Here is a 27,708-nt window from a genome sequence, read left to right as displayed (position 1 = left end):
TGTTTCCTTTTTTAAGGCGATGTTGTAAAATATCGCGGATCGAGGAAGCTGCGAATCATCTGGCGCCACTAGGATTGGGTGAGGCACGAGATTGGTTATGCTTCATCCATGGTTTATCCCGTCGTGGCCAATGGGCGTTCGCCGCGTGGACCCGCGGATTCTCCTATCAGAATATGTGGACGTCTGACTCAATGACTTCAGTTCAGCTGAGTGGCACTCGTATTTCAAGACGAAAAACTGCAGGTATTGATCTAGCAAATTATGTACTGCATTACATCGACATTATTTCGGCCGATGGTGATCTTTTGTCCGGCTGTAGAAAATTTTGGCCCTAGTTGATCTCTTTCGCCGGGTAAATATTCAGTGATGCCACAATTCAAATGCTACCATGCATGACACCATTCTTCAAAATTTAAATTTACAGGTGTCTAAAAAGTCCGAAAAAAATAGTGCGAGTGTTCACAAGATTTGTCTTTATAATCTCTAGAGTTTTGGGAACCAAATTCGAAATACATATAGAGAAACAAAAAAGACAAATTGATATGTGAATGGTGTCATTTGTACTTTTGTCTTTTTGTGACACTATTTATGTTAGATTTTTCTTTTTGTTTCTCAGAGTGTATTTGGGATTTTGTTCCAAATTTTTTTTGGGACTGTAAACACACATCTGTTGAGTACTACATTTTTTTTTAAAAAAAATTAGACACTTATAGTTTGAATTTTGAGAAGTGGCATCATGGTAGCCATAACAAACTGAAATCTACATGTATGTCATACTCCTTCCGTGATATACAAAGGGTAAATTGTAATTTACCCTTTGGAAATGAACTTGTTTAACTGGCTCAAGAATCAAGATGATCGACCAACGAACTCTTAGATCCTGTTTGGAACAAGAAACTAGAAACGGAGATTTTGGAGGATACGTGTTCCGTAGCAAAAAATCATTGGTACCATTGGAACATCAGAATCTCTTACCCTGTGTACCTTTGAAATTTTCTATGGAATTTCCACATAAATTAAGGAGAAAATCAAACATGCGGTCTGCCTCATTGTTTTCTCTTTTTGTAACTCATGTGTTTTTCTTGCGTGGCATTCAAATGACAGTTTTGCTGTTTCTTTGTTCTCCTTTTAATTCCTGATGGGAATATATGATACCCGCTCGTGCATTTTGTCCTGTTCCTACTTTTTGAGCTCTTCTGTTACACACATTATGGATAAACTACTTGACTAGGTCACTAAACTTGTTGCGACTTCGGCCAAATGCCCAATTGGATACTCTTGGTCAAGAGGATTTTTTTTTAGCCGAAAGCCTAGTACACCTTGCATTCCAGTAGATATTAGGTTCGACTAAATTTAGCGAGTTTGTCGGCCATAGAGAATTATTTCCATGACACAAGAGCATAACCTAATATTGAAGTCGGTTTCTGCAGTGTTATACATGTCGCGTTTATAACAAGTGGTAGTGTTTGATCCAGGGTTTGTGACATGGCGTTACTGAAGTTCAATCTACCGTAGTTAAACTACACTACAAGGTTCTCTTTGTGGCACGTGAAGATGAGGGCAATCCTCGCCCAATCTTCTGATCTAGATGAAGCACTTGTTGTGCATATATTTTATGGGCATACCAACGACATAGACCAATTCCGGCAAGTCCGGATGACCCACAGATGGTGGATGGGCCTATGGCCCAACCGGGCGACCCAGTTGCTAATTGATCAAGATGGGGAGTCCAGAATAAGAAGGTCTAGCTGGATCCGTCACCGACGTAGTTGGATGGATCTGTACCTACATAGGTTAGCGGAATTTTTTGTGTACGACAAGTTGTATCAATTAGGTTACTGCTAGTAGAATCTGACCTGTACCACTCCTTGTAACCCTAGGTCTAGGCGCCTTTATAAGCCGGGTCTTGGGAGCCTTTGAGGCAGAACCAATTCTCTCATTGTAGTTGCACACTTGTTGACCTTATAGTGAATTATAGCAGCACATAGAGTTTCACCACCATTGCGAATGTGAAGTTGGGTAACTTGTGTCTCACCGTACCGGTAGCTTACCGTCTTACATGCACCTCTCTCTACATGTTGTGAGGTACCCTCCATGGCGTACTTGTCATTCACACAGTGATAGTTGGCGCCCATTGTGGGGAAAGAGACATTCGGAGCGCGGATCCAGACGGGATCCGCCTTCGCAGGCATCGGCGACAATGTCGCCATCGGACGTGTCCTCTACGATGGCGACATCCCCATCATCCCCAATATATGATGAGTGTTGGGTTCCGGCTTGGAGAAGCTCCACCCTGTAATATCCTAGGTTTTTTTTTTTTTTTTTTTTTTTTTTTGCAAATGGCAAGTATGTTACATTTGAGGATTTTTTTTGCAAGTAACAAATATTTTGCATTTGAGCTGGTCATTTGGCGCCGCGCGCTATGGGCAGCAGGCCCCAAAACGGCGGCATCATCGGGCGACTCCAAAACGCTTGTGTTGTTGCTGTTGCCGAACAGAGTTACGGGGTGCAGGTGACGATGCTCTCATCTTACGTATTAATCTGTTGGCGATGACAAAAACAAAAATGACACCGGAAGTGGTTTAACATGCAAGCAGCGGCTGGCACATGGATGCGCAAGAAGATTTCATTGGAGAAAATTGTGGCGAAATGCAAGAGGTGGCGGAAGCCGTGGATGAGAGCGTCATGCCCAGCCCAGCATGAGTCACAGGCTCACAGCCTGCACGAATGGCCTCGTCAGACACCATTTTACGTCTCGCTCAATCACGAGACGCAGCGTGGGTGGGTCGGCCCACACGCCACGGTCTTTGGTTGTAGCATGTGAATGGAAGGCTAGCCGATTTAGCTTCGTCCACTGAATAATACAATGCCTGCGTTTGTCCAAGAAAGAAGAAAGAGAGGAACGCTGTAGCGGGTACATCTTGAATCAGCTACTCGATCGTGTGCGTTCACTGTGTCCAGGGCGACTGTCTTGGTTCTGTCACCGTCCTGGCGAGAAACCCATGTACTCATTGAGTGACAACTTGATATCTTGAATCAGCTACTCGACCGCGTGTGTTGTCGTGTTTTCCTTCAACTACAGATCGAATAGACTTACTGTGTTTTGAAAACTTCAAGTCTGATTGTGGATTTTTGGACTTTTTCCAAGAAAATTTGCATATGCAAGTCATGCATAAATAAACGCTGGTATGAACGGAATGAATAAAAGGTGGAGTATGTCACGCCCATCAAAATACCACACATGCAGACAATCCTTCTCCACAAACTGCGAAGAAGAAAAACTGACGCTTATATGATGGTCATCACATGGTAATAATACTAATATATCACATCATTGATTAAGGAGCTGAGAATGGGCACATCACATGATTAGCATAGTGTGGCAGCTGCAAATATATAAATAGTCGATCGAGATTGCTTATCACTCGTGGATCATCCGGCCTAGCTAAAAAGCAGTAAACATAGCCAACAACGACCAAAGAATTGGCCGAACAAGCATTGCATGCAGCTGTTAGAACAATCAATTCCCTTACTTACTTAGGCGCGCTGAGGCAGGGTGGGCACGAGCACGAGCGGCGTCTTGCGGTGGAAGGTCAGCCCGGCGCCTGTCTCCTCCATGCTTATGTCCTCCACCTCCGTCCCCTCCGGCAGCGCCCAGTCGAAGCCGCACAGCAGGTTGGCCAGCGTGAACTCCACGTTCATCAGCGCCATGGCGATGCCCGGGCAGATCCGCCTGCCGGCGCCGAACGGGAGCAGCTCGAAGTGTGCACCGTGCAGGTCCACCTCGCCGTGGCTCGCTCCGGCCTCGAACCTGTCCGGGTCGAACTCCTCCGCGCACTCGCCCCAGCTCGCCGGATCCCTCCCGATGGCCCACACGTTCACGGCCACCCTCGTCCTCGCCGGCACGTCGTAGCCGCCGATCTTGACGTGCTGCAGCGCCTCCCGCGGTAGCAGCAGCGTCGCCGGCGGGTACAGCCGCAGCGTCTCCTTCACCACCATCCTGAGGTAGCTCAGCTTGGGCATGTCTTCCGGTTGCACCCAGTTGTTGCCTCGCGCCGCCACCCTGATCTCCTCCTGTACCTTCTTCAGCACCCGCGGGTTCCGGATCAGCTCCGACATCGCCCACATGATCGTCACCGAGGTCGTGTTCACGCCTCCCACGAACGTGTCCTGCGTTCGGTTAGAGACAATTTGATTTTATATATCTTAATAATTATAATGTAATGCGGAGAAAGAGCTCTGTTAACATGCACGTACCATGAGGATCGCCTTCACATTGTCCCTGGTGAAGGCCGGCTGCTCCTTGGAGAGGTTGATGAGGACGTCGACGAGGTCGCTGCCCTCCCTCTCGCTCTTGGGCTCCAGGTGCTGCTCGATGACCACCTCCAAGAAAGTGTCGATGGCTGCAAAGCTCCGATCGCGGCTGGCGGCGAGGCCGGTGAGGCGGTCGACCAGGCGGCCGGCCGCGTTCGGGAAGAAGTCCTCCGCCGAGAAGCTGGCCTGCAGCTCCAACGCCTCGCCGAGCACGCGATGGAACATCTCTGCACCGTAGACGTCGCCAAACGCCACGGTGCAGATGATGCCATTGACGAGGCCGTAGATGCGTTCGCCGAGGGCCACCGGCGTGTTGGGGGTCAAGCCGGCCATCAGCTTCTCCACCTGCGCCTGGCGCGCGCCCCACGCGGCCTTGACACGGCGCATGCTGACGAGCTCCTTGACGAAGAGCTTGCGCATCTCGCGCCACTGCTCGCCGTAGGGTGCGAACGCCACGTCTTTGAACCCGTAGGAGAGGAGCTTTGGCCCAGGGCCCGCCGTCCTGCTGCAGCAGTCGGCGTCGTGCGTCTGGAGCACCTCGCGCGCCGCCGACGCCGACGACACCACGAGCATGCGCGTCGCGCCTAGGCGGAGCAGCATCACGGGGCCGTGCCGCCGAGCGATATCCCGCAGGTTCCGGTGCGGGAGCGGGCCCAGCTGGTGCAGGTTCCCGAGCATCGGCATACCTACGGGTCCGGGAGCAAGCTTGCCTTTCCTGCCGCTCCTCGCTAGCAGAAGCAGAGAGCCCAAGATGGGCAGCAGGAGCAGGAGGAGGAGCTGCGTGGAGAAGAAGACCATTTTCTTTGTTGCTGGGTGAGGATGTGGTGACAGGACCGGTCCTGGATTTTAGAGGCCCTGGAGCGAGACTAAAATTTGGAGCCTTTTTACCTCAAAAAAGAAAAATTTATGTAGACATCACAACGGTAATAACTATACGCGTAAACATGTGCTGTCAATAACACTTAAATACATCCAAACGAGCAATTGCACAGTAAATAATTCGTACATGTTACCTTAAATTTTTCTTCTAACATTCCTTGATGCAAAGTTACTTAAGTTTTTGTGGCCAATGTTAGTGTCGATATTTTCTTCTTGCTTGTCAAATTAAAAAAAAAAACTTTATCTCGTTGCTCTTCCTCCATGGCAACTATCGCCAACTCATCATTTGTGTTTATAGAAGCAGTAGAATTAGCCAAATAGCCATGAAAAATTTGTGAATATCTCCTCTATGTGGTTGTATCAAGGCATCCATCTATTTTGTTGGTTTCCTTTAAGCATGACCAGATGGCACTTTCTCGATAAAGACGGCATGATATCACACAATGCTGAAAAATAATTACATCAAATATTGAGTGGCACCAACTATATGTCATCTATGTGAAGGTAGACATTAGAGAATAGTATTGTCCATCCGTTTGGATATGTAAGATGTTGAAGCACTTTCGTTGGTTGACCCAATTTAGTTTGTATCTAGTCTATTTTTAGTACGTAGATTTTCACTTTAGTTTATATGTACGTAGATTTTCACTTTAGTTTATATTGTTGAACAGAGGGAGTAATACAATATAGTTAATATACCTTGAATTTGTGAAAATTGTAATATATGTGTGTAGTGCCTAGAGTCGGGAAAGAAAAAGCAATGTAATGTATTCTCACTATCAGGGTCTCGGATATTAAAATCGGCGAGATGACAAGTCGGCGAACTGACCGTCAAAAAATCAGAATTCTGGGAAATTTACTTGGGAATGTACTTACGGACTAGTAATAAACAAGACAAACAAGACGACCAATTGTTGAACTATTATGATGGGTGCTGATGGCACAAGGTAACTACTGCCTTGCTGTCAAATTCTCTAGAAAAAGGACAACCTTTGCGAAGGGAAAGATTCCCCGCGCGACACGTGGTTCACGGTGGAGCAAGGAAAATCCCGGGGGACGGCCTCTGCGCGCGAAACTTGTTGAGTTTTTAGGCGTTTGCGGACAGTTTGCCTTTTGCTTACCGGGTCTGCGGAGCACTTGATGATTCCATGCCGCCCGAATTGTTTTTCCCTTTATCCCTGTTTTTCCTTAGTCTTCTTTTTTCCTCTGTTGTCTTCGTGGTACTGGCGGTTCAGGCTCGTCGTCCCTTCATCAGCGGTGTTGTTTTTTCCTTCATCTCCAGAGTTGTCGTCGACCTTTTATTTATCCTGGACGTGTTTGCTGCTCGAGCGGTAAGCGTCGTCGCTCTTTGCTGGCAATTTATATGGTAACGAGCCCCGCGTTACTCCTGGTTCCCTGCAGCCGGCCACAACCCCGCGCGCCTCCAGGTTCCTGTCACCAACGAACACCTGGCCAGTGATTCTAAGACCCCATCCACATCTGTGTTGTTGCTGGATGTACGACGCCTGCCTTGGTGGCTGCCCTGTCCTGCTTCTGGGCCGTGGGTACGGCTCCTATCCCGCATGCTGTGTCCCTTCCTTCTTTCCCTGAACTGATGCGTGAAGTCCACCAAGGCGTAGAGTTCAGTTCGTCCTAATGCCTGCAGCTGGCTTTTCATACTTCAGGTTATTCACTTCTAACACTGTTGGATGGATGACTCCGGAAATCCACATTGGCACCCGGGTGCAGCTGCTCTGGATAGCTAGACCAATAAGCCTCGTCCAGATCGTTGCAGTCAGGGTATTTCCTGCCGTATTCGGGCATATTCGGGCGTGCGCGACGAATAATGAACAGTGGCCTGTACCAGTGTTTGCGTTGGTTAGGACGGTCCCGTGTGTCCCGTCTGTTAGATAGATCCTCAGTAACGGATCGACCGGGGGTAGAGTTCTCCCGCAAGACGCAGGAGATTCGCTGGCATCCAGGCTCACGTCCCGCGAGAGAGCATCTTCACCAGCGCGTCCCATGGCGACTCCAATAACGATTTGAGGTGGGATGCATTTTCTGGCTACATCCGCACGTTCAATAAGTAGCCAGCTATTTTTGGAGCGCAAAATAACAGCCGGCAACCCATGTCGGCCCCTTCACGCGAATCACGCGGGGTGCCGAGTGGGCGCGCCGGCGCCTCGCACCACGTTGGGTTAGGTGTGGGGGCGTCTTGGCAGCGAGAGTAGACGCATATTCAGGATTGACTGTCCACGTGGAGAAGGCCGGTCGTCGTCTTCAATGGGCGCGATGGTTCCCGAGGCGACGCCAAGACGGTGTGCGACGTTTCCGACTGAATGCGACTCGCTGCCCGCTATATACCGGCCGTTCCTCCCCGTCTCTGTCCATTCCACCACTCCCCTCCTCCGTCAAACCCTAGCCTCCGCAACAATCTCAACCTCCGCCTCCATGGCACACAATCATGAGGCCAGCGGCAGCGGCACCGGCACTGGCATCAGTGAAGACATGCCGCACAACCTCAGCCTCAACGAGGCGGAGGTGTTTCACCGAGCCCACATGCTCGTGCTGCCGGAGTACCGCCTCCCACATGGGTGGCATATGTCAAACGCAGGCTATGCAATCCCGCCATTGCCAATGGGACCGGAGCTCCGCTCATTGACGAGCGTTGGGCACGGATGAGGCCGTAGCAACGCGCGCAACCGAGGTGGTCCCCAACAAGCCACGACTAGGTGGATGTGTTCCAGCGGGAGAGCGAGGCAGAGATTGCCATGTTTGTTGGCCCCGACGCCGGCAGGTATGACCGCATCGACAGACGAGAGTGGTGGCAAGGGGCGAGGCATTGATGCCACGCTCATCGCACGTGGCTACAGCCCGCGGCAGGGGGATCTTCCTTGTCGGCCAGTGTGCTACCCACCATGTCCACCCCTCCCGCTGCGCTTTCAAGCTCGTCATGCTCCAGCTCAAGCTCAGGCGGCCGACAACGATCGGCGCCCTACCCTACGCCTAGACGGAGTGGAGGGATCATCATCCGGACGGTCCACGATCGTCTTCGTTGGCACCGGCGCTCTTCCGCCCGAAGAAGGAGACGGCGGCGAAGGAGCAAACGCCGATCCTCGGGCACCACAGGGCACTGATCCTCCCATCCCAACTGCCGCCACCGGAGAAGAAGTGGTGGGAGTTGGAGCTGGTGATGCAGGCGGCTTCCCGTGGCACCGATGATCTAGAGGATGCGGCGGGCAGCATCTGCTGCTGCGACGTTCGTTCAATGAGGGCCGACGGTAATCGGTAGGCAGGCGGAGTGGTGGTCGGCGATCGACAACAACATCGTCCTCGACCTCAACGGGCCTGGTACTGCTACGACACCGGCAGCGACACCGGCGGTGAAGAAGGAGGAGGCTTCTTCGTTGTCGTTCGAGTTCGGCTCGGACGACGACGTTGGCGACGGCACCGATAGCGCCCTCGACTTCAGCGCCTTCGACCGCCACTAGATTTAATTTAGTTTTTTTTATAGATTTAGATTTATTTTACAAAATTTGTATAAATTTGAACGTTTCGTGTTTTGGATATTTGCGTTTCGGGCTCGCCCATGCATGTACCCTCTCCTCAAATTAGGGAGCAGGTGCCAGTGGCCTCAATAGGACACTCTTGGCGCACCTATCGGGATCGAGCCAGCTGACGTGGAAGAGGGAAGTGGAGACCATGACCCAGCGACGTTCATGCACAACTTAGATGTCGGCGAGACGAATGCCGATGTTGGCGATGTTTCGGACGTCGTTTGTTGTGAGGCAGCCGCAGAGGACGAGGAGGTGTGCAGCTCAGCATGCAAGGGTAGACGGGTCAAGGAGTAGTGTACTGAACGAAGGGGAAGTCCACTTCGTTGATACAGGTCACCGGCGAAGTCGCGATCGTCCCTGCCGCCGCTACAGCTCCCGCAGACAGCTTCAGCGCGCTCGAATCACTGATACGTCTCAAACGTATCTATAATTTCTTATGTTCCATGTAAGTTTTATGACAATACCTACATGTTTTATTCACACTTTATATCGTTTTGATGCATTTTCCGGAACAAACCTATTAACAAGATGCCGAAGTGCCAGTTCCTGTTTTGTGCTGTTTTTGGTTTCAGAAATCCTACAAAGGAAATATTCTCGGAATTGGACGAAATCAAGGCTCACGATCTTATATTTCACGGAAGCTTCCAGAGCACCGAAGAGGGGCCAAAGGGGAGCCAGGGGGCCCCACCCCACAAGGCGGCGCGACCAAGGGGGGGGCGCCCCCCTATGGTGTGGGTCCACCAGGACTCCTCCGAGGCTGCCCTTTGATACGTCTCCGACGTATCGATAATTTCTTATGTTCCATGCCACATTATTGATGATATCTACATGTTTTATGCATACTTTATGTCATATTTATGCATTTTCCGGCACTAACCTATTAACGAGATGCCGAAGAGCCAGTTGCTGTTTTCTGCTGTTTTTGGTTTCAGAAATCCTAGTAAGGAAATATTCTCGGAATTGGACGAAATCAACGCCCAGGGGCCTATTTTCCACGAAGCTTCCAGAAGACCGAAGAGGATACGAAGTGGGGCCACAAGGTGGCCAGACACCAGGGCGGCGCGGCCTGGGCCTTGGCCGCGCCGGCCTGTTGTGTGGGGCCCTCGTGCGGCCCCCTGACCTATCTCCTCCGCCTACTTATAACCTTCGTCGCGAAACCCCCAGTACCGAGAGCCACGATACGGAAAACCTTCCAGAGACGCCGCCGCCGCCAATCCCATCTCGGGGGATTCAGGAGATCGCCTCCGGCACCCTGCCGGAGAGAGGAATCATCTCCCGGAGGATTCTTCACCGCCATGGTCGCCTCCGGAGTGATGAGTGAGTAGTTCACCCCTGGACTATGGGTCCATAGCAGTAGCTAGATGGTCGTCTTCTCCTAATTGTGCTTCATTGTCGGGTCTTGTGAGCTGCCTAACATGATCAAGATCATCTATCTGTAATGCTATATGTTGTGTTTGTTGGGATCCGATGGATAGAGAATACTATGTTATGTTGATTATCAATCTATTACCTATGTGTTGTTTATGATCTTGCATGCTCTCCGTTATTAGTAGAGGCTCTGGCCAAGTTTTTACTCTTAACTCCAAGAGGGAGTATTTATGCTCGATAGTGGGTTCATGCCTCCATTAAATCTAGAACAGTGACAGAAAGTTCTAAGGTTGTGGATGTGCTGTTGCCACTAGGGATAAAACATTGATGCTATGTCCGAGGATGTAGTTATTGATTACATTACGCACCATACTTAATGCAATTATCTGTTGTTTGCAACTTAATACTGGAAGGGGTTCGGATGATAACCTGAAGGTGGACTTTTTATGCATAGATGCATGCTGGATAGCGGTCTATGTACTTTGTCGTAATGCCCAATTAAATCTCACAATACTCATCATATCATGTATGTGCATTGTCATGTCCTCTCTATTTGTCAATTGCCCAACTGTAATTTGTTCACCCAACATGCTATTTATCTTATGGGAGACACACCACTAGTGAACTGTGGACCCCGGTCCATTCTTTTAATCGAATAAAATCTACTGCAATACTTGTTCTACTGTTTTCTGCAAACAATCATCATCCACACTATACATCTAATCCTTTGTTACAGCAAGCCGGTGAGATTGACAACCTCACTGTTTCGTTGGGGCAAAGTACTTTGGTTGTGTTGTGCAGGTTCCACGTTGGCGCCGGAATCCCTGGTGTTGCGCCGCACTACATCTCGCCGCCATCAACCTTCAACATGCTTCTTGGCTCCTACTGGTTCGATAAACCTTGGTTTCTTACTGAGGGAAAACTTGCCGCTGTACGCATCACACCTTCCTCTTGGGGTTCCCAACGGACGCGTGCTGTACGCGTATCACCCTTCCGCCTACTTAAAGCCTCCGTCGCGAAAACCCTAGAAGAATAAGCCACGATACGAGAAAAGTTCCAGAGCCGCCGCCATCGCGAAGCCAAGATTCGGGGGACAGAAGTCTCTGTTCCGGCACCCTGCCGGGTCGGGGAATTGCCCCCGGAAGGCATCTCCATCGACACCACCGCCACCTTCATCACCGCTGCTATCTCCCATGATGAGGAGGGAGTAGTTCTCCCCCGAGGCTGAGGGCTCTACCGGTAGCTATGTGGTTCATATCTCTCTTCCATGTACTTCAATACAATGATCTCATGAGCTGCCTTACATGATTGAGATCCATATGATGAGCTTTGTATCACTATCAATCTATGTGCTACTCTAGTGATGTTATTAAAGTACTCTATTCCTCCTCCATGATGTAATGTTGACAGTGTGTGCATCCTGTAGTACTTGGCATAGGTTATGATTGTAATCTCTTGTAGATTATGGAGTTAACTATTACTATGATAGTATTGATGCGGTCTATTCCCCCTTTCATTGCTGATGGTGACAGTGTGCATGCTATGTTAGTACTCGGTCTAAATTGCAACGGTCTATTATGCACACTAGAGGTTACTTAAATATGAACTCCGGATGTTGTGGAGCTTGTTTACTCCGGCTTGAGGTGTGCTTTTATAGCCCTACACAATGAATTGTGTTTGTTATCCAACAAGAGAGTGTAGAGTAGTTTTATTATGTTATCATTGTTGAGAGTGTCCACTAGTGAAAGTAGGATCCCTAGGCCTTGTTTCCAAATATCGAATCACCGTTTATTTACTGTTCTACTGCATGTTTACTTGCTGCCATATTTATTTCAGATTGTTATTACCACTCATATTCATCCATATCACTTGCATCTTACTATCTCATCGCCGAACTAGTGCACCTATACATCTGACAAGTGTATTAGGTGTGTTGGGGACACAAGAGACTTCTTGTATCGTAATTGCAGGGTTGCTTGAGAGGGATATCTTTGACCTCTACCTTCCTGAGTTCAATAAACCTTGGGTGATTCTCTTAAGGGAAACTTGCTGCTGTTTTAACAAACCTCTGCTCTTGGAGGCCCAACACTGTCTACAGGAATAGAAGCGTGCGTAGACATCAAGCTATTTTATGGCGCCGTTGTCGGGGATGTAAGGTAAAAGGTATTCACATTCTCCGACTACTAAGCTATTTCCTAGCACTGTTGCCGGTGTGTGAGTGCTCGAAGCTATTTCCTTTAGATCCTGCAATTGCATCTTTTTGTTTCTTGTTTTTATTTCACTAGTTAGGCATAATGGAAAACAACAGTGAGCTTTTTAATCTATTTCCTGAAATAAGACATGAATTGTGTGATGCGAAAATTAAAAAACCTATGGAACCTTATTTGCATGCTAGTAGCAATGTTATTAGTATGAATGCAATTACTGCTAATGCTATGGAGAAGTCTAAGCTTGGGGAAGCTAGTTTTATGATCTTTTTAGCTTCCCATCTTTAGGGGAGAAAATTTGCTCTGATAATACTTTATCTCCCATATGCGATAACTCTAATGATGCTTATGATATTTTAAATCCACCTACTGAAAGTACTGCTTTCAAGATACCCATGAAAATTATTGAACGTGTTATGGATAACCGCTATGAAGGGGATGGAACTGTCCATCCTGGAGATCATTTACTATTTTTGCATGAATTATGCGGGTTATTCAAGTGTGCAGGTATCTCTATGGATGAAGTGAGGAAGAAACTATTCTCTATGTCGCTATCCGGTAAAGCGGCGCATTGGTACAAATTGCTGAAGAATGTGGATTCTCTTGATTGGAAGGATATTGTGCCTCTATTTTATTCTAAATTCTATCCTCCAAGTGAAATTCACAAAGACCGGAACCGCATATATAATTTCTGGCCTCATGATGGAGAGAGTATTGCCCAAGCATGGGGAAGATTGAAGTCTTTAATGCTCAAATGCCCCATTCATGAGCTTCCTGGTAATATCATCATTGATAATTTCTATGCAAGACTTTCTTTTCAAGATAAAACCTTGCTGGATACTATTTGTTCTGGATCATTTACACGCAACGAAGAAGAGTTTAAAAGGGACCTTCTTGATCGGATTCAGGAGAATACTGAAGGATGGGAGAACAACAAAGGTAAAGAGTCAGGTATAAATTATGATTATGAATGCATTGAAACTTTTATGGATACTGATAAAATTCGAAATATGAGTGCTACTTATGGTCTTGACTCTCAAGTTGTTGCAAATCTTTATAAAGCTTTTGCCTCTCATTTTGAAGTTCCTAGGAAGAATTTTGATAAGTATCATGAACCTTTTAAAGATGCTTGCATGAAGGATGAAATTGTTGTTAATGATTGCAATAAACATGCCCAAACTTCTGAAAATGCTATTTCTTATAAGCATGTTAATTTTTGTGGAATGCATAGACCTTGTGGAATTAATCAAAACGAAGATGAATATTGTATCCATCATAGGAATGAAAAAACTAGAAAGTGGTCTAGGGCTCTAGATGATCTTGGTAAAAAAAAGTTTGTGCCCTCTATCCTTTTATTTGTTTACTTTGCCATAGAGTGGGTCATTTTAATTTTCAATGCTCCTCCAATGATAATTCGAACCCCATGAGTGCCGCAAATTTGTATTGTGATGATGAAATTACTCCTAATCAGCATGATGAACTTACTTTATTTTTGTGGTGTGAAGAGTTATCAAGAAAAATTTCTTTGTTACATATGCGTGATCTTAATATTGATGATGTCCTGCATGTGTGTCTTTCTTATTGCATTAATAATTGCCATACAAATGCTTACATACAAAATATTTTAGAAGATGACACTTTTCCAAAATATGATAGGACCGCTGTGTGTTTTGAACTTATTAATGAAAAGGAGGAATCCTCCCAAGTTTCTTCTACTGTTTCTGGAAATAAATCAGGTTATGTGGAGGAGCCTCCCATCAAGCATCTCCCTCCTGAAGAAGGGAACGAGGGGAAGGAGAAGAATAAGAAGGGAACGAAGAAGAAGAAGAAGAGGGGAAATAAAAAGAAAGAGGTAACAGCATATCCCCACGTGTATGAGATAACAATAGGTAACCGTAAGTATGTTGCTCCTAATGATTATTATGATAATGAATCTGAGTACAATGATCTTCCTATGCCCTTTACCTACATTAGTGATCATGATTTAGAAGAGCATACTACTTTTGATATTGAAAATCTCTGGGAAACTAATTCTGAAAATGATGATGTTAATAATTGTCATAGTATTACTATTATCCATGCTTCCTCCCATAATGATATAGAAAGCGCTAAGCTTGGGGATGAGGTGTTTGAAAATCCTTTTGCTACTGATGATTACATGTTTGATACATCTCCCTCTAGTAACAATGATGGTATGGTTACAAATGAACATACTGTGAAAGATAACTATTCTATTTCTTATGATGACACTAGGCCTCCAATCTTTGATAATTATTATAAAGAATGCTATGACATAGGTTATAATTACCCTTATGAAACTTGTCATAGTTATGATGGGATTGCCAAAAACAATTCCCTTAGTATGCAATTTGTTTACCATGTTCAAATTCTTGATAATGATCCTGCTCCAATTACTATTAATGAGAAGAATTCTTCTTATGCCAAAATTAATGATACTTTTATGCATATGAACCATGATAAGAATGTTTTAAGTGATGGTTATATTGTGGATTTCATCAATGATGCTACTGAAAGTTATTATAAGAGAGGGAAACATGGTTATATGCATCTTAATAACATTAAGTTTCTCCTCTTTATGTTGAAAATTTTGAAGTTACTTGTGTTTTATCTTCCTATGCTTGTCACTTTGTTCTACATGAATTTGTTTATTTAAAAGATTCCTTTTCATAGGAAGTGGGTTAGACTTAAATGTGTTCCGAATTTTCTTCTTGATGTTCTCTTTTGGTTCAACTCTTATTTCTTACGAGTGCATCATTAAAACTGCTGAGCCCATCTTAATGGCTATAAAGAAAGCACTTCTTGGGAGATAACCCATGTTTTTATTTTGCTACTGTTTTGTTGTGTCTTGGAAGTTGTTACTACTGTAGCAACCTCTCCTTATCTTTATTTTATTGCATTGTTGTGCCAAGTAAAGTCTTTGATAGTAAGGTTGATACTAGATTTGGATTACTGCACAGAAACAGATTTCTTGCTGTCATGAATTTGAGCAGGGTTCTCTGTAGGTAACTCAGAAAAATCTGCCAATTTACGTGCGTGATCCTCAGATATGTACGCAACTTTCATTCAATTTGAGCTTTTTCATCTGAGCAAGTTAAGTGCCTCTAAAAAATTCGTCTTTACGGGCTGTTCTGTTTTGACAGATTCTGCCTTTTATTTCGCATTGCCTCTTTTGCTATGTTTGATGGATTTCCTTGTTCCATTAACTTTCAGTAGCTTTGGGCAATGTCCAGAAGTGTTAAGAATGATTGTGTCACCTCTGAACATGTGAATGTTTGATTATGCACTAACCCTCTAATGAGTTTGTTTTGAGTTTGGTGTGGAGGAAGTTTTCAAGGATCAAGAGAGGAGGATGATACAATATGATCAAGAAGAGTGAAAAGTCTAAGCTTGGGGATGCCCCCGTGGTTCATCCCTGCATATTTCAAGAAGACTCAAGCATCTAAGCTTGGGGATGCCCAAGGCATCCCCTTCTTCATCGACAACTTATCAGGTCACCTCTAGTGAAACTATATTTTTATTCAGTCACATCTTATGTGCTTTACTTGGAGCGTCTGTGTGTTTCTATTTTTGTTTTTGTTTGAATAAGATCGGATCCTAGCAATCCTTGTGTGGGAGAGAGACACGCTCCGCTTATTCATATGAACACTGGTGTTCTTCGTTTTACTTTTAATGTTCATGACAAAAGTTGGAAGCTACAATACTTATTGTTATTTGGTTGGAAACAGAAAATGCTTCATGTGGTAGTGGTATAATGAAATACTTGTAGATCATTGAGCTTTGATAACCTGATTCTTTGCAAATGTTTTGAGGTATTTAGATGGTAAAGCTTGCTGGATAAATAAGTTAAAATCAGTAGTGGATTGTTGTCTTTAAGCTTGTGCCGTACTACAAACTCTACTTAAATAGTTGAAGGTGTAGTTGGACTTGATAGCTTTCCATGTCTAAGAGTTCATCGTAATAACTAAGTTGTGCTGAAGGTCGAGGGAGCTAGCGGGGTACTTGTGCCACCGTGAACGGCCCTCCTTGGAGTGAATTTTAATCATGCTCTTAATGTTGAACCTGCTAGTTGTTTGCAATAAGCTTGTGAGTTCTGTTTGACTAATGTTAAGCTACGGTTTTTGGCACTTCCACCATCCAAATTTGCTAGCCTCTTCGGTACTGTGCATTGCCTTTTGCTCACATTGAGAATTGTGCATACTTCACCAGTACATCCAAACCCGTGGGAGGACTTTCTCTTGTTCTCCTACACATAAGCCCATACATCTTCCTCAAAACAGCCACTATACCTACCTACGACAGCATTTCCATAGCTGTTCCGAGATATATTGCCATGCAACTTCCATTTTACATTACATGACTTGTTGTCATTTATTATTTATATATTGCTTTGCATGATTCTATACAGCTGATGTGTGGTTTACCCATGTTACGCTAGAACATTGCACATCCTGCTACACTGGCAGAGGCATACAGTTTTATACATCATGTTTTGTTCATTATGAGTTATTTGTACCAAAAAGTGTGTTGTCATATTAGGATGTTGCCCCTAAAAGTGAAAAGAGCCATGGAGGCCATCAAAAAGAGAAACAGAAAAAGAAAAGAAAGAAAAAAAATAGAAAAGAAAAAAAAGAATAAAGAAAAAGGGGGCAACATCACTATCTTTTATCCACACTTGTGCTCATGTTTTAGCACCTGCAGTATTCATAGTCATCATTTGTGCTCATGTTTAGCACCTATACTCCATGTGAGAGAGTTTTCATGTTTTACTAGTATAACTATGTGGGGAATTTACACTATAGAACTTGGGTTGTATATTCCAATGATGAGCTTCCTCAAAAAGTGCTCTAGGTCTTCATGAGCAACCAAGTTGGATGCACCCCCACTAGTTGCATTGGAGAGCTTTCATACACATATAGCTCTATGTGCATCCGTTGCATGGCAATCACTACTCCTTGCATAGCTTCGATTATAAGACTTCCTCTTGTCTAATAATCACTTATAGCTTTGTGAGACTTTCTTTCATTGACCTTCCAAACCCACATTAACGTTCTTTTTTCCATAACATCCTGGTGCCAATACCAAATGCTTGCGCTCACCGGTTGAGTAGACTTCGAAACAGTTGATGCATAACGTTCATGTTTATTTTCACTTGACTGAATCCTTCTATGTTGTGAAAATTTACTTGATGCTTGGAATGAAGGATATAACTTCTACGTTGGATACTTAAAACATCTTTAATGAACTTTGTACGGTTTCATGTCTTTAAAGCAATAGTTCATGAAAACTTCTAGCTTGTTTAACTCTTGCATTATCATCTCTTATATCAATATAGACATTTGTTTTGAATAATTTGATCTCAGTTCACATGCCTTATGATACGTCTCCAACGTATCGATAATTTCTTATGTTCCATGCTACTTTTATGATGATACTCACATGTTTTATACGTACTTTATGTCATATTTATGCATTTTCCGGCACTAACCTATTAACGAGATGCCGAAGAGCCAGTTGCTTTTTTCTGCTGTTTTTGGTTTTAGAAATCCTAGTAAGGAAATATTCTCGGAATTGGACGAAATCAACGCCAGGGGCCTATTTTCCACGAAGCTTCCAGAACACCGAAAGGGAACCGAAGTGGGGCGACGAGGCGCCGCCACACTAGGGCGGCGCGGCCCAGGAGGGGCCCGCGCGGCCCTAGCGTGTGGGGCCCCCGTCAGCCCTCCGACTCCGCCCTTTCGCCTACTTAAAGTCTTCGTCGCGAATACCCCAGTACCGAGAGCCACGATACGGAAAACCTTCCAGAGACGCCGCCGCCGCCAATCCCATCTCGGGGGATTCAGGAGATCGCCTCCGGCACCCTGCCGGAGAGGGGAATCATCTCCTGGAGGACTCCTTCACCGCCATGGTCGCCTCCGGAGTGATGTGTGAGTAGTTCACCCCTGGACTATGGGTCCATAGCAGTAGCTAGATGGTCGTCTTCTCCTAATTGTGCTATCATTGTTAGATCTTGTGAGCTGCCTAACATGATCAAGATCATCTATTTGTAATGCTACATGTTGCGTTTGTTGGGATCTGATGAATAGTGAATGCTATGTTATGTTGATTATCAATCTATTATTTATGTGTTGTTTATGATCTTGCATGCTCTCCGTTATTAGTAGAGGCTCTGGCCAAGTTGATACTTGTAACTCCAAGAGGGAGTATTTATGCTCGATAGTGGGTTCATGCCTCCATTAAATCTGGACAGTGACAGAAAGTTCTAAGGTTGTGGATGTGCTGTTACCACTAGGGATAAAACATCAATGCTATGTCTAAGGATATTTGTGTTGATTACATTACGCACCATACTTAATACAATTGTCTGTTGTTTGCAACTTAATACTGGAGGGGATTCGGATGATAACCTGAAGGTGGACTTTTTAGGCATAGATGCATGCTGGATAGCGGTCTATGTACTTTGTTGTAATGCCCAATTAAATCTCACACTACTCATCATAACATGTATGTGCATGGTCATGCCCTCTTTATTTGTCAACTGCCCAACTGTAATTTGTTCACCCAACATGCTATTTCTTATGGGAGAGACACCACTAGTGAACTGTGGACCCCGGTCCATTCTTTACATCGAATACAATCAACTGCAATACTTGTTCTACTGTTTTCTGCAAACAATCATCATCCACACTATACATCTAATCCTTTGTTACAGCAAGCCAGTGAGATTGACAACCTCACTGTCACGTTGGGGCAAAGTAATTTGGTTGTGTTGTGCAGGTTCCACGTTGGCGGCGGAATCCCTGGTGTTGCGCCACACTACACTCCGCCGCCATCAACCTTCAACGTGCTTCTTGGCTCCTACTAGTTCGATAAACCTTGGTTTCTTACTGAGGGAAAACTTGCCACTGTACGCATCACACCTTCCTCTTGGGGTTCCCAACGGACGCGTGTTGTACGCGTATCAAGCACTTTTTCTGGCGCCGTTGCCGGGGAGATCAAGACACGCTGCAAGGGGAGTCTTCCACTTCCAATCTCTTTACTTTGTTTTTGTCTTGCTTTACTTTTATTTACTACTTTGTTTGCTGCACTAAAACAAAACACAAAAAAATTAGTTGCTAGCTTTACTTTATTTACTGCCTTGATCTCCATATTAAAAACACAAAAAATTAGTTACTTGCATTTACTTTATCTAGTTTGCTTTATTTACTATTGCTAAAATGGGTACTCCTGAAAATACTAAGTTGTGTGACTTCACAAACACAAATAATAATGATTTCCTATGCACACCTATTGCTCCACCTGCTACTACAGCAGAATTCTTTGAAATTAAATCTGCTCTACTAAATCTTGTTATGAGAGAGCAATTTTCTGGTGTTAGTTCTGATGATGCTGCTGCCCATCTTAATAATTTTGTTGAGTTATGTGAAATGCAAAAGTATAAGGATGTAGATGGTGACATTATAAAATTAAAATTGTTTCCTTTCTCATTAAGAGGAAGAGCTAAAGAGTGGTTGCTATCTCTGCCTAAGAATAGTATTGATTCATGGACTAAATGTAAGGATGCTTTCATTGGTAGATATTATCCTCCTGCTAAAATTATATCTTTGAGAAGTAGCATAATGAATTTTAAGCAATTGGATACTGAGCATGTTGCCCAAGCATGGGAAAGAATGAAATCTTTGGTTAAAAATTGCCCAACCCATGGACTGACTACTTGGATGATCATCCAAACCTTTTATGCAGGAATGATTTTTTCTTTGCGGAACCTATTGGATTCAGCTGCTGGAGGTACCTTTATGTCCATCACTCTAGGCGCCGCAACAAAGCTTCTTGATAATATGATGATTAATTACTCTGAATGGCACACGGAAAGAGCTCCAGAAGGTAAGAAGGTAAATTCTGTTGAAGAAACCTCCTCCTTGAGTGATAAGATTGATGCTATTATGTCTATGCTTGTGAATGGTAGGACTAATGTTGATCCTAATAAAGTTCCGTTAGCTTCATTGGTTGCTCAAGAAGAACATGTTGATGTGAACTTCATTAAAAATAATAATTTCAACAACAATGCTTATCGAAATAATTCTAGTAACAACTATAGGCCGTATCCTTATAATAATGGTAACGGTTATGGTAATTCTTATGGGAATTCTTACAGCAATAATAGGAATACACCCCCTGGACTTGAAGCCATGCTTAAAGAATTTATTAGTACACAAACTGCTTTTAACAAATCTGTTGAAGAAAAGCTTGGGAAAATTGATATACTTGCTTCTAAAGTCGATAGTCTTGCTGTTGATATTGATCTTTTGAAATCGAAAGTTATGCCTAATGAAAATAATGATATTAAGTCATTTGCTACAGCAAACGCCATCCAAGTTAGAATTAATGAGAATATAAGATTGATGGCCGAATTGCGTGCTAGGTGGGAAAAAGAAGAAAATGCTAAAGAAGATAATATAGCTAAAGTTTGGACTATTACCACCACTAGTAACGCTAATGCTCTACATGTTTCTACACCTCCTACTATCAATGGTAAAATAATTGGTGTTGGCAATGTTTCCACTTCTAATGCAAAGCCTGCAAAACTGCCGGAACCTGCTAAAACTACCTGTGATAAAACTGCTGAATTTTTTTCTAACATTGGGGACAACGATCCCATCGCTTTAGATTATAATGGTTTAGATTTTGATGATTGCCACATATCTGAAGTTATAAAGTTCTTACAAAAACTTGCTAAGAGTCCTAATGCTAGTGCTATAAATTTGGCCTTTACAAAACATATTACGAATGCTCTCATAAAAGCTAGAGAAGAGAAATTAAATCGTGAAGCTTCTATTCCTAGGAAGTTAGAGGATGGTTGGGAGCCCATCATTAAGATGAAGGTCAATGACTTTTATTTTAATGCTTTATGTGATCTTGGTGCAAGTATTTCCGTTATGCCTAGAAAAATCTATAATATGCTTGACTTGCCACCATTGAAAAATTGTTATTTGGATGTTAATCTTGCTGATAACTCTACAAAGAAACCTTTGGGGAGAGTTGATAATGTTCGCATTACTGTTAACAATAACCTTGTCCCCGTTGATTTTGTTGTGTTGGATATTGAATGCAATGCATCTTGCCCCATTATATTGGGAAGACCTTTTCTTCGAACTGTTGGTGCTATTATTGATATGAAGGAAGGTAATATTAAATATCAATTTCCTCTCAAGAAAGGTATGGAACACTTCCCTAGAAATATAATGAAGTTACCTTTTGATTCTATCATTAGAACAAATTATGATGTTGATGCTTCGTCTCTTGATAACACTTGATACACACTTTCTGCGCCTAGCTGAAAGGCGTTAAAGAAAAGCGCTTATGGGAGACAACCCATGATTTTACTACAGTACTTTTGTTTTATATTTGAGTCTTGGAAGTTGTTACTACTGTAGCAACCTCTCCTTATCTTAATTTTGTTGCATTGTTGTGCCAAGTAAAGTATTTGATAGTAAGGTTCATACTAGATTTGGATTGCTACGCAGAAACAGATTTCTTGCTGTCACGAATTTGAGCAGTAGTCTCTTAAGGTAACTCAGAAAATTCTGCTAATTTACGTGAGTGATCCTCAGATATGTATGCAACTTTCATTCAATTTGAGAATTTTCATATGAGCTATTCTGGTGCACCTGAAAAATTCGTCTTTACGGACTGTTCTGTTTTGACAGATTCTGCCTTTTATTTCGCATTGCCTGTTTTGCTATGCTTGATGGATTTCTTTATTCCATTAACTTTCAGTAGCTTTGTGCAATGTCCAGAAGTGTTAAGAATGATTATGTCACCTCTGAACATGTGAATTTTGATTATGCACTAACCCTCTAATGAGTTGTTTTGAGTTTGGTGTGGAGGAAGTTTTCAAGGATCAAGAGAGGAGGATGATACAATATGATCAAGGAGAGTGAAAGCTCTAAGCTTGGGGATGCCCCGGTGGTTCATCCCTGCATATTTCAAGAAGACTCAAGCATCTAAGCTTGGGGATGCCCAAGGCATCCCCTTCTTCATCGACAACATTATCAGGTTCCTCTAATGAAACTATATTTTTATTCCATCACATCTTATGTGCTTTACTTGGAGCGTCTGTATGTTTTTATTTTTGTTTTGTTTGAATAAAGTTGGATCCTAGCATTCATTGTGTGGGAGAGAGACACGCTCCGCTGTTGCATATGGACAAATATTTCCTTAGGCTTTACTCATAATGTTCATGGCGAAGGTTGAACTGCTTCGTTAAATTCTTATATGGTTGGAAACGGGAAATGCTACATGTGGTAAATGGTATAATATCTTGAATAATGTGATACTTGGCAATTGTTGTGCTCATGTTTAAGCTGTTGCATCATATACTTTGCACTTATTAGTGAAGAAATACATAGAGCTTGCTAAAATTCGGTTTGCATGATTGGTCTCTCTAAGGTCTAGATATTTTCTAGTAAGGGTCGAACAACAAGGAAGACGGTGTAGAGTCTTATAATGCTTACAATATGTCTTTTATGTGAGTTTTGCTGTACCGGTTCATACTTGTGTTTGTTTCGAATAACCTTGCTAGCCTAAGCCTTGTATTGAGAGGGAATACTTCTCATGCATCCAAAATCCTTGAGCCAAACACTATGCCACTTGTGTCCACCATACCTACCTACTACATGGTATTTCTCCGCCATTCCAAAGTAAATTGCTTGAGTGCTACCTTTAAATTTCTATTATTTGTCTTTGCAATATATAGCTCATGGGACAAATAGCCTAAAAACTATTGTGGTATTGAATATGTACTTATGCATCTTATCTCTTATAAGTTGCTTGTTGAGCGATAACCATGTTCCTGGGGACGCCATCAACTACCCTTTGTTGTATCATGTGAGTTGCTATGCATGTTCGTCTTGTCTGAAGTAAGGGTGATTTATCATGAGTTCAATGGTTTGAGTATGCATATTGTTAGAGAAGAGCATTGGGCCGCTAACTTAAGCCATGATCCGTGGTGGAAGTTTCAGTTTTGGACAACTATCCTGAATCTCTTATGAGAATATTATTTGTTGCTGAATGCTTATGCATTAAAGAGGAGTCCATTATCTGTTGTCTATGTTGTCCTGGTATGGATGTCTAAGTTGAGAATAATCAAAAGCGAGAAATCCAATGCGAGCTTTCTCCTTAGACCTTTGTACAGGCGGCATAGAGGTACCCCTTTGCGACACTTGGTTAAAACATATGTATTGCGATGATAATCCATGTTAATCCGAGCTAATTAGGACAAGGTGCGGGTACTATTGGTAATCTATGCATGAGGCTTGCAACTTGTAGGATATAATTTACATAATGCATATGCTTTATTACTACCGTTGACAAAATTGTTTCTTATTTTCAAAATAAAAGCTCTGGCACAAATATAGCAATCAATGCTTCCCTCTGCGAAGGGCCTTTCTTCTACTTTTATGTTGAGTCAGTTTACCCATTTCTCTCCATCTTAAGAAGCAAACACTTGTGTTAACTGTGCATTGATTCCTACATACTTGCATATTGCACTTATTATATTACTTTATGTTGACAATATCCATGAGATATACATGTTACAAGTTGAAAGCAACCGCTGAAACTTAATCATCCTTTGTGTTGCTTCAATGCCTTTACTTTGAATTTATTGCTTTATGAGTTAACTCTTATGCAAGACTTATTGATGCTTGTCTTGAAAGTACTATTCATGAAAAATCTTTGCTATATGATTCAATTGTTTACTCATTGTCTTTACCATTGCTTCGAATCGCTGCATTCATTACATGTGCTTACAATAGGATTGATCAAGATTATGATGGCATGTCACTTCAGAAATTATCTTTGTTATCGTTTACCTACTCGGGACGAGTAGGACCTAAGCTTGGGGATGCTGATACGTTGATACGCGTACAGCACGCGACCGTTGGGAACCCCAAGAGGAAGGTGTGATGCGTACAGCGGCAAGTTTTCCCTCAGTACGAAACCAAGGTTTATCGAACCAGTAGGAGCCAAGAAGCACGTTGAAGGTTGATGGCGGCGAGATGTAGTGCGGCGCAACACCAGGGATTCCGGTGCCAACGTGGAACCTGCACAACACAACCAAAGTACTTTGCCCCAACGAAACAGTGAGGTTGTCAATCTCACCGGCTTGCTGTAACAAAGGATTAGATGTATAGTGTGGATGATGATTGTTTGCAGAGAACAGTAGAACAAGTATTGCAGTAGATTGTATTCGATGTAAAAGAATGGACCGGGGTCCACAGTTCACTAGAGGTGTCTCTCCCATAAGATAAATAGCATGTTGGGTGAACAAATTACAGTTGGGCAATTGACAAATAGAGAGGGCATGACCATGCACATACATGATATGATGAGTATTGTGAGATTTAATTGGGCATTACGACAAAATACATAGACCGCTATCCAGCATGCATCTATGCCTAAAAAGTCCACCTTCAGGTTATCATCCGAACCCCTTCCAGTATTAAGTTGCAAACAACAGACAATTGCATTAAGTATGGTGCGTAATGTAATCAATAACTACATCCTCAGACATAGCATCAATGTTTTATCCCTAGTGGCAACAGCACATCCATAACCTTATTGGCTTCTGTCACTCCCCCAGATTCACGGAGACATGAACCCACTATCGAGCATAAATACTCCCTCTTGGAGTTACAAGCATCAACTTGGCCAAAGCATCTACTAGTAACGGAGAGCATGCAAGATCATAAACAACACATAGATTGATAATCAACATAACATAGCATTCTCTATCCATCGGATCCCAACAAACACAACATATAGCATTACAGATAGATGATCTTGATCATGTGAGGCAGCTCACAAGATCCGACAATGAAGCATAATGAGGAGAAGACAACCATCTAGCTACTGCTATGGACCCATAGTCCAGGGGTGAACTACTCACTCATCACTTCGGAGGCGACCATGGCGGTGTAGAGTCCTCCGGGAGATGAATCCCCTCTCCGGTAGGGTGCCAGAGGCGATCTCCTGAATCCCCCGAGATGGGATTGGCGGTGGCGGCGTCTCTGGAAGGTTTTCCGTATCGTGGCTCTCGGTACTGGGGGTTTCGCGACGAAGGCTATTTGTAGGCGGAAGGGCAGGTCAGGGGGCCAAGGCCCAGGCCACGCCGCCCTAGTGTGTCGCCACCTCGTGGCCCCAGTTCGTTAGTCCTCCGGTCTTCTGGAAGCTTCGTGTGAAAATAGGCCCCTGGGCGCTGATTTCGTCCAATTCCAAGAATATTTCCTTACTAGGATTTCTGAAACCAAAAACAGCAGAAAACAGCAACTGGCTCTTCGGCATCTCGTTAATAGGTTAGTGCCGGAAAATGCATAAATATGACATAAAGTATGCATAAAACATGTAGATATCATCAATAATGTGGCATGGAACATAAGAAATTATCGATACGTCGGAGACGTATCAGCATCCCCAAGCTTAGTTTCTGCTCGTCCCGAGCAGGTAAACGATAACAAAGATAATTTCTGGAGTGACATGCCATCATAACCTTGATCATACTATTGTAAGCATATGTAATGAATGCAGCGATCCAAACAATGTAAATGACATGAGTAAACAATTGAATCATATAGCAAAGACTTTTCATGAATAGTACTTCAAGACAAGCATCAATAAGTCTTGCATAAGAGTTAACTCATAAAGCAATAATTCAAAGTAAAGGCATTAAAGCAACACAAAGGAAGATTAAGTTTCAGCGGTTGCTTTCAACTTATAACATGTATATCTCATGGATATTGTCAACATAGAGTAATATAACAAGTGCAATATGCAAGTATGTAGGAATCAATGCACAGTTCACACAAGTGTTTGCTTCTTGAGGTGGAGAGAAATAGGTGAACTGACTCAACAATAAAAGTAAAAGAAAGGTCCTTCAAAGAGGAAAGCATTGATTGCTATATTTGTGCTAGAGCTTTGATTTTGAAAACAAGAAACAATTTTGTCAACGGTAGTAATAAAGCATATGTGTCATGTAAATTATATCTTACAAGTTGCAAGCCTCATGCATAGTATACTAATAGTGCCCGCACCTTGTCCTAATTAGCTCGGATTACTTGGATTATCATTGCAATGTACATGTTTTAACCAAGTGTCACAAAGGGGTACCTCTATGCCGCCTGTACAAAGGTCTAAGGAGAAAGCTCGCATCGGATTTCTCGCTATTGATTATTCTCAACTTAGACATCCATACCGGGACAACATAGACAACAGATAATGGACTCCTCTTTTATGCATAAGCATTCAACAATTATTAATTTTCTCATATGAGATTGAGGATATTTGTCCAAAACTGAAACTTCCACCATGGATCATGGCTTTAGTTAGCGGCCCAATGTTCTTCTCTAACATTATGCATGCTCTAACCATTTTAGCGGTAAATCTCCCTTACTTCAGACAAGACGAACATGCATAGCAACTCACATGATATTCAACAAAGAGTAGTTGATGGCGTCCCCAGGAACATGGTTATCGCACAACAAGCAACTTAATAAGAGATAAAGTGCATAAGTACATATTCAATATCACAATAGTTTTTAGGCTATTTGTCCCATGAGCTATATATTGTAAAGATAAAGAATGGAAATTTAAAGGTAGCACTCAAGCAATTTACTTTGGAATGGCGGAGAAATACCATGTAGTAGGTAGGTATGGTGGACACAAATGGCATAGTGGTTGGCTCAAGTATTTTGGATGCATGAGAAGTATTCCCTCTCGATACAAGGCTTAGGCTAGCAAGGTTTATTTGAAACAAACACAAGGATGAACCGGTGCAGAAAAACTCACATAAAAGACATATTGTAAACATTATAAGACTCTACACCGTCTTCCTTGTTGTTCAAATTCAATACTAGAAATTATCTAGACCTTAGAGAGACCAATTATGCAAACCAAATTTTAGCAAGCTCTATGTATTTCTTCATTAATAGGTGCAAAGTATATGATGCAAGAGCTTAAACATGAGCACAACAATTGCCAAGTATCACATTATCCAAGACATTATAGCAATTACTACATGTATCATTTTCCAATTCCAACCATATAACAATTTAACGAAGAAGAAACTTTCGCCATGAATATTATGAGTAAAGCCTAAGGACATACTTGTCCATATGCAACAGCGGAGCGTGTCTCTCTCCCACACAATGAATGCTAGGATCCATTTTATTCAAACAAAACAAAAACAAAAACAAACCGACGCTCCAAGCAAAGCACATAAGATGTGATGGAATAAAAATATAGTTTCACTAGAGGAACCTGATAATGTTGTCGATGAAGAAGGGGATGCCTTGGGCATCCCCAAGCTTAGACGCTTGAGTCTTCTTGAT

General features: G+C 43.2%; 1 protein-coding gene across 1 annotated transcript; it reads right to left on the bottom strand.

Moving 5' to 3' along the window:
• Positions 1 to 3,313: 3,313 nt before the first annotated feature.
• Positions 3,314 to 5,152, bottom strand: LOC127344576 (4-hydroxyphenylacetaldehyde oxime monooxygenase). Its single transcript, XM_051370878.2, has 2 exons — positions 4,258 to 5,152; positions 3,314 to 4,170 (listed from the first exon to the last, which is right to left on the bottom strand). The coding sequence occupies exons 1-2, from the start codon at positions 5,110 to 5,112 to the stop codon at positions 3,538 to 3,540; spliced, it is 1,488 nt and encodes a 495-aa protein (XP_051226838.1). The 5' UTR covers positions 5,113 to 5,152; the 3' UTR covers positions 3,314 to 3,537.
• Positions 5,153 to 27,708: the final 22,556 nt, after the last annotated feature.

The sequence above is a fragment of the Lolium perenne genome, chromosome 3 (assembly GCF_019359855.2).
Source record: "Lolium perenne isolate Kyuss_39 chromosome 3, Kyuss_2.0, whole genome shotgun sequence".
NCBI classification, from domain to species: domain Eukaryota; kingdom Viridiplantae; phylum Streptophyta; class Magnoliopsida; order Poales; family Poaceae; genus Lolium; species Lolium perenne.
The sequence above is the reverse complement of the archived record's forward strand: the minus strand, read 5'-3'. Positions and strand labels throughout refer to the sequence as shown.

Bases quoted from the DNA above. Each gene is read 5' to 3' on its own strand.
- LOC127344576 (XM_051370878.2), bottom strand. From the start codon at position 5,112: ATGGTCTTCTTCTCCACGCAGCTCCTCCTCCTGCTCCTGCTGCCCATC. The intron at 4,171-4,257 runs GTACGTGCATGT...AACCGAACGCAG, and splicing joins ATGTGAAGGCGATCCTCATG to GACACGTTCGTGGGAGGCGT.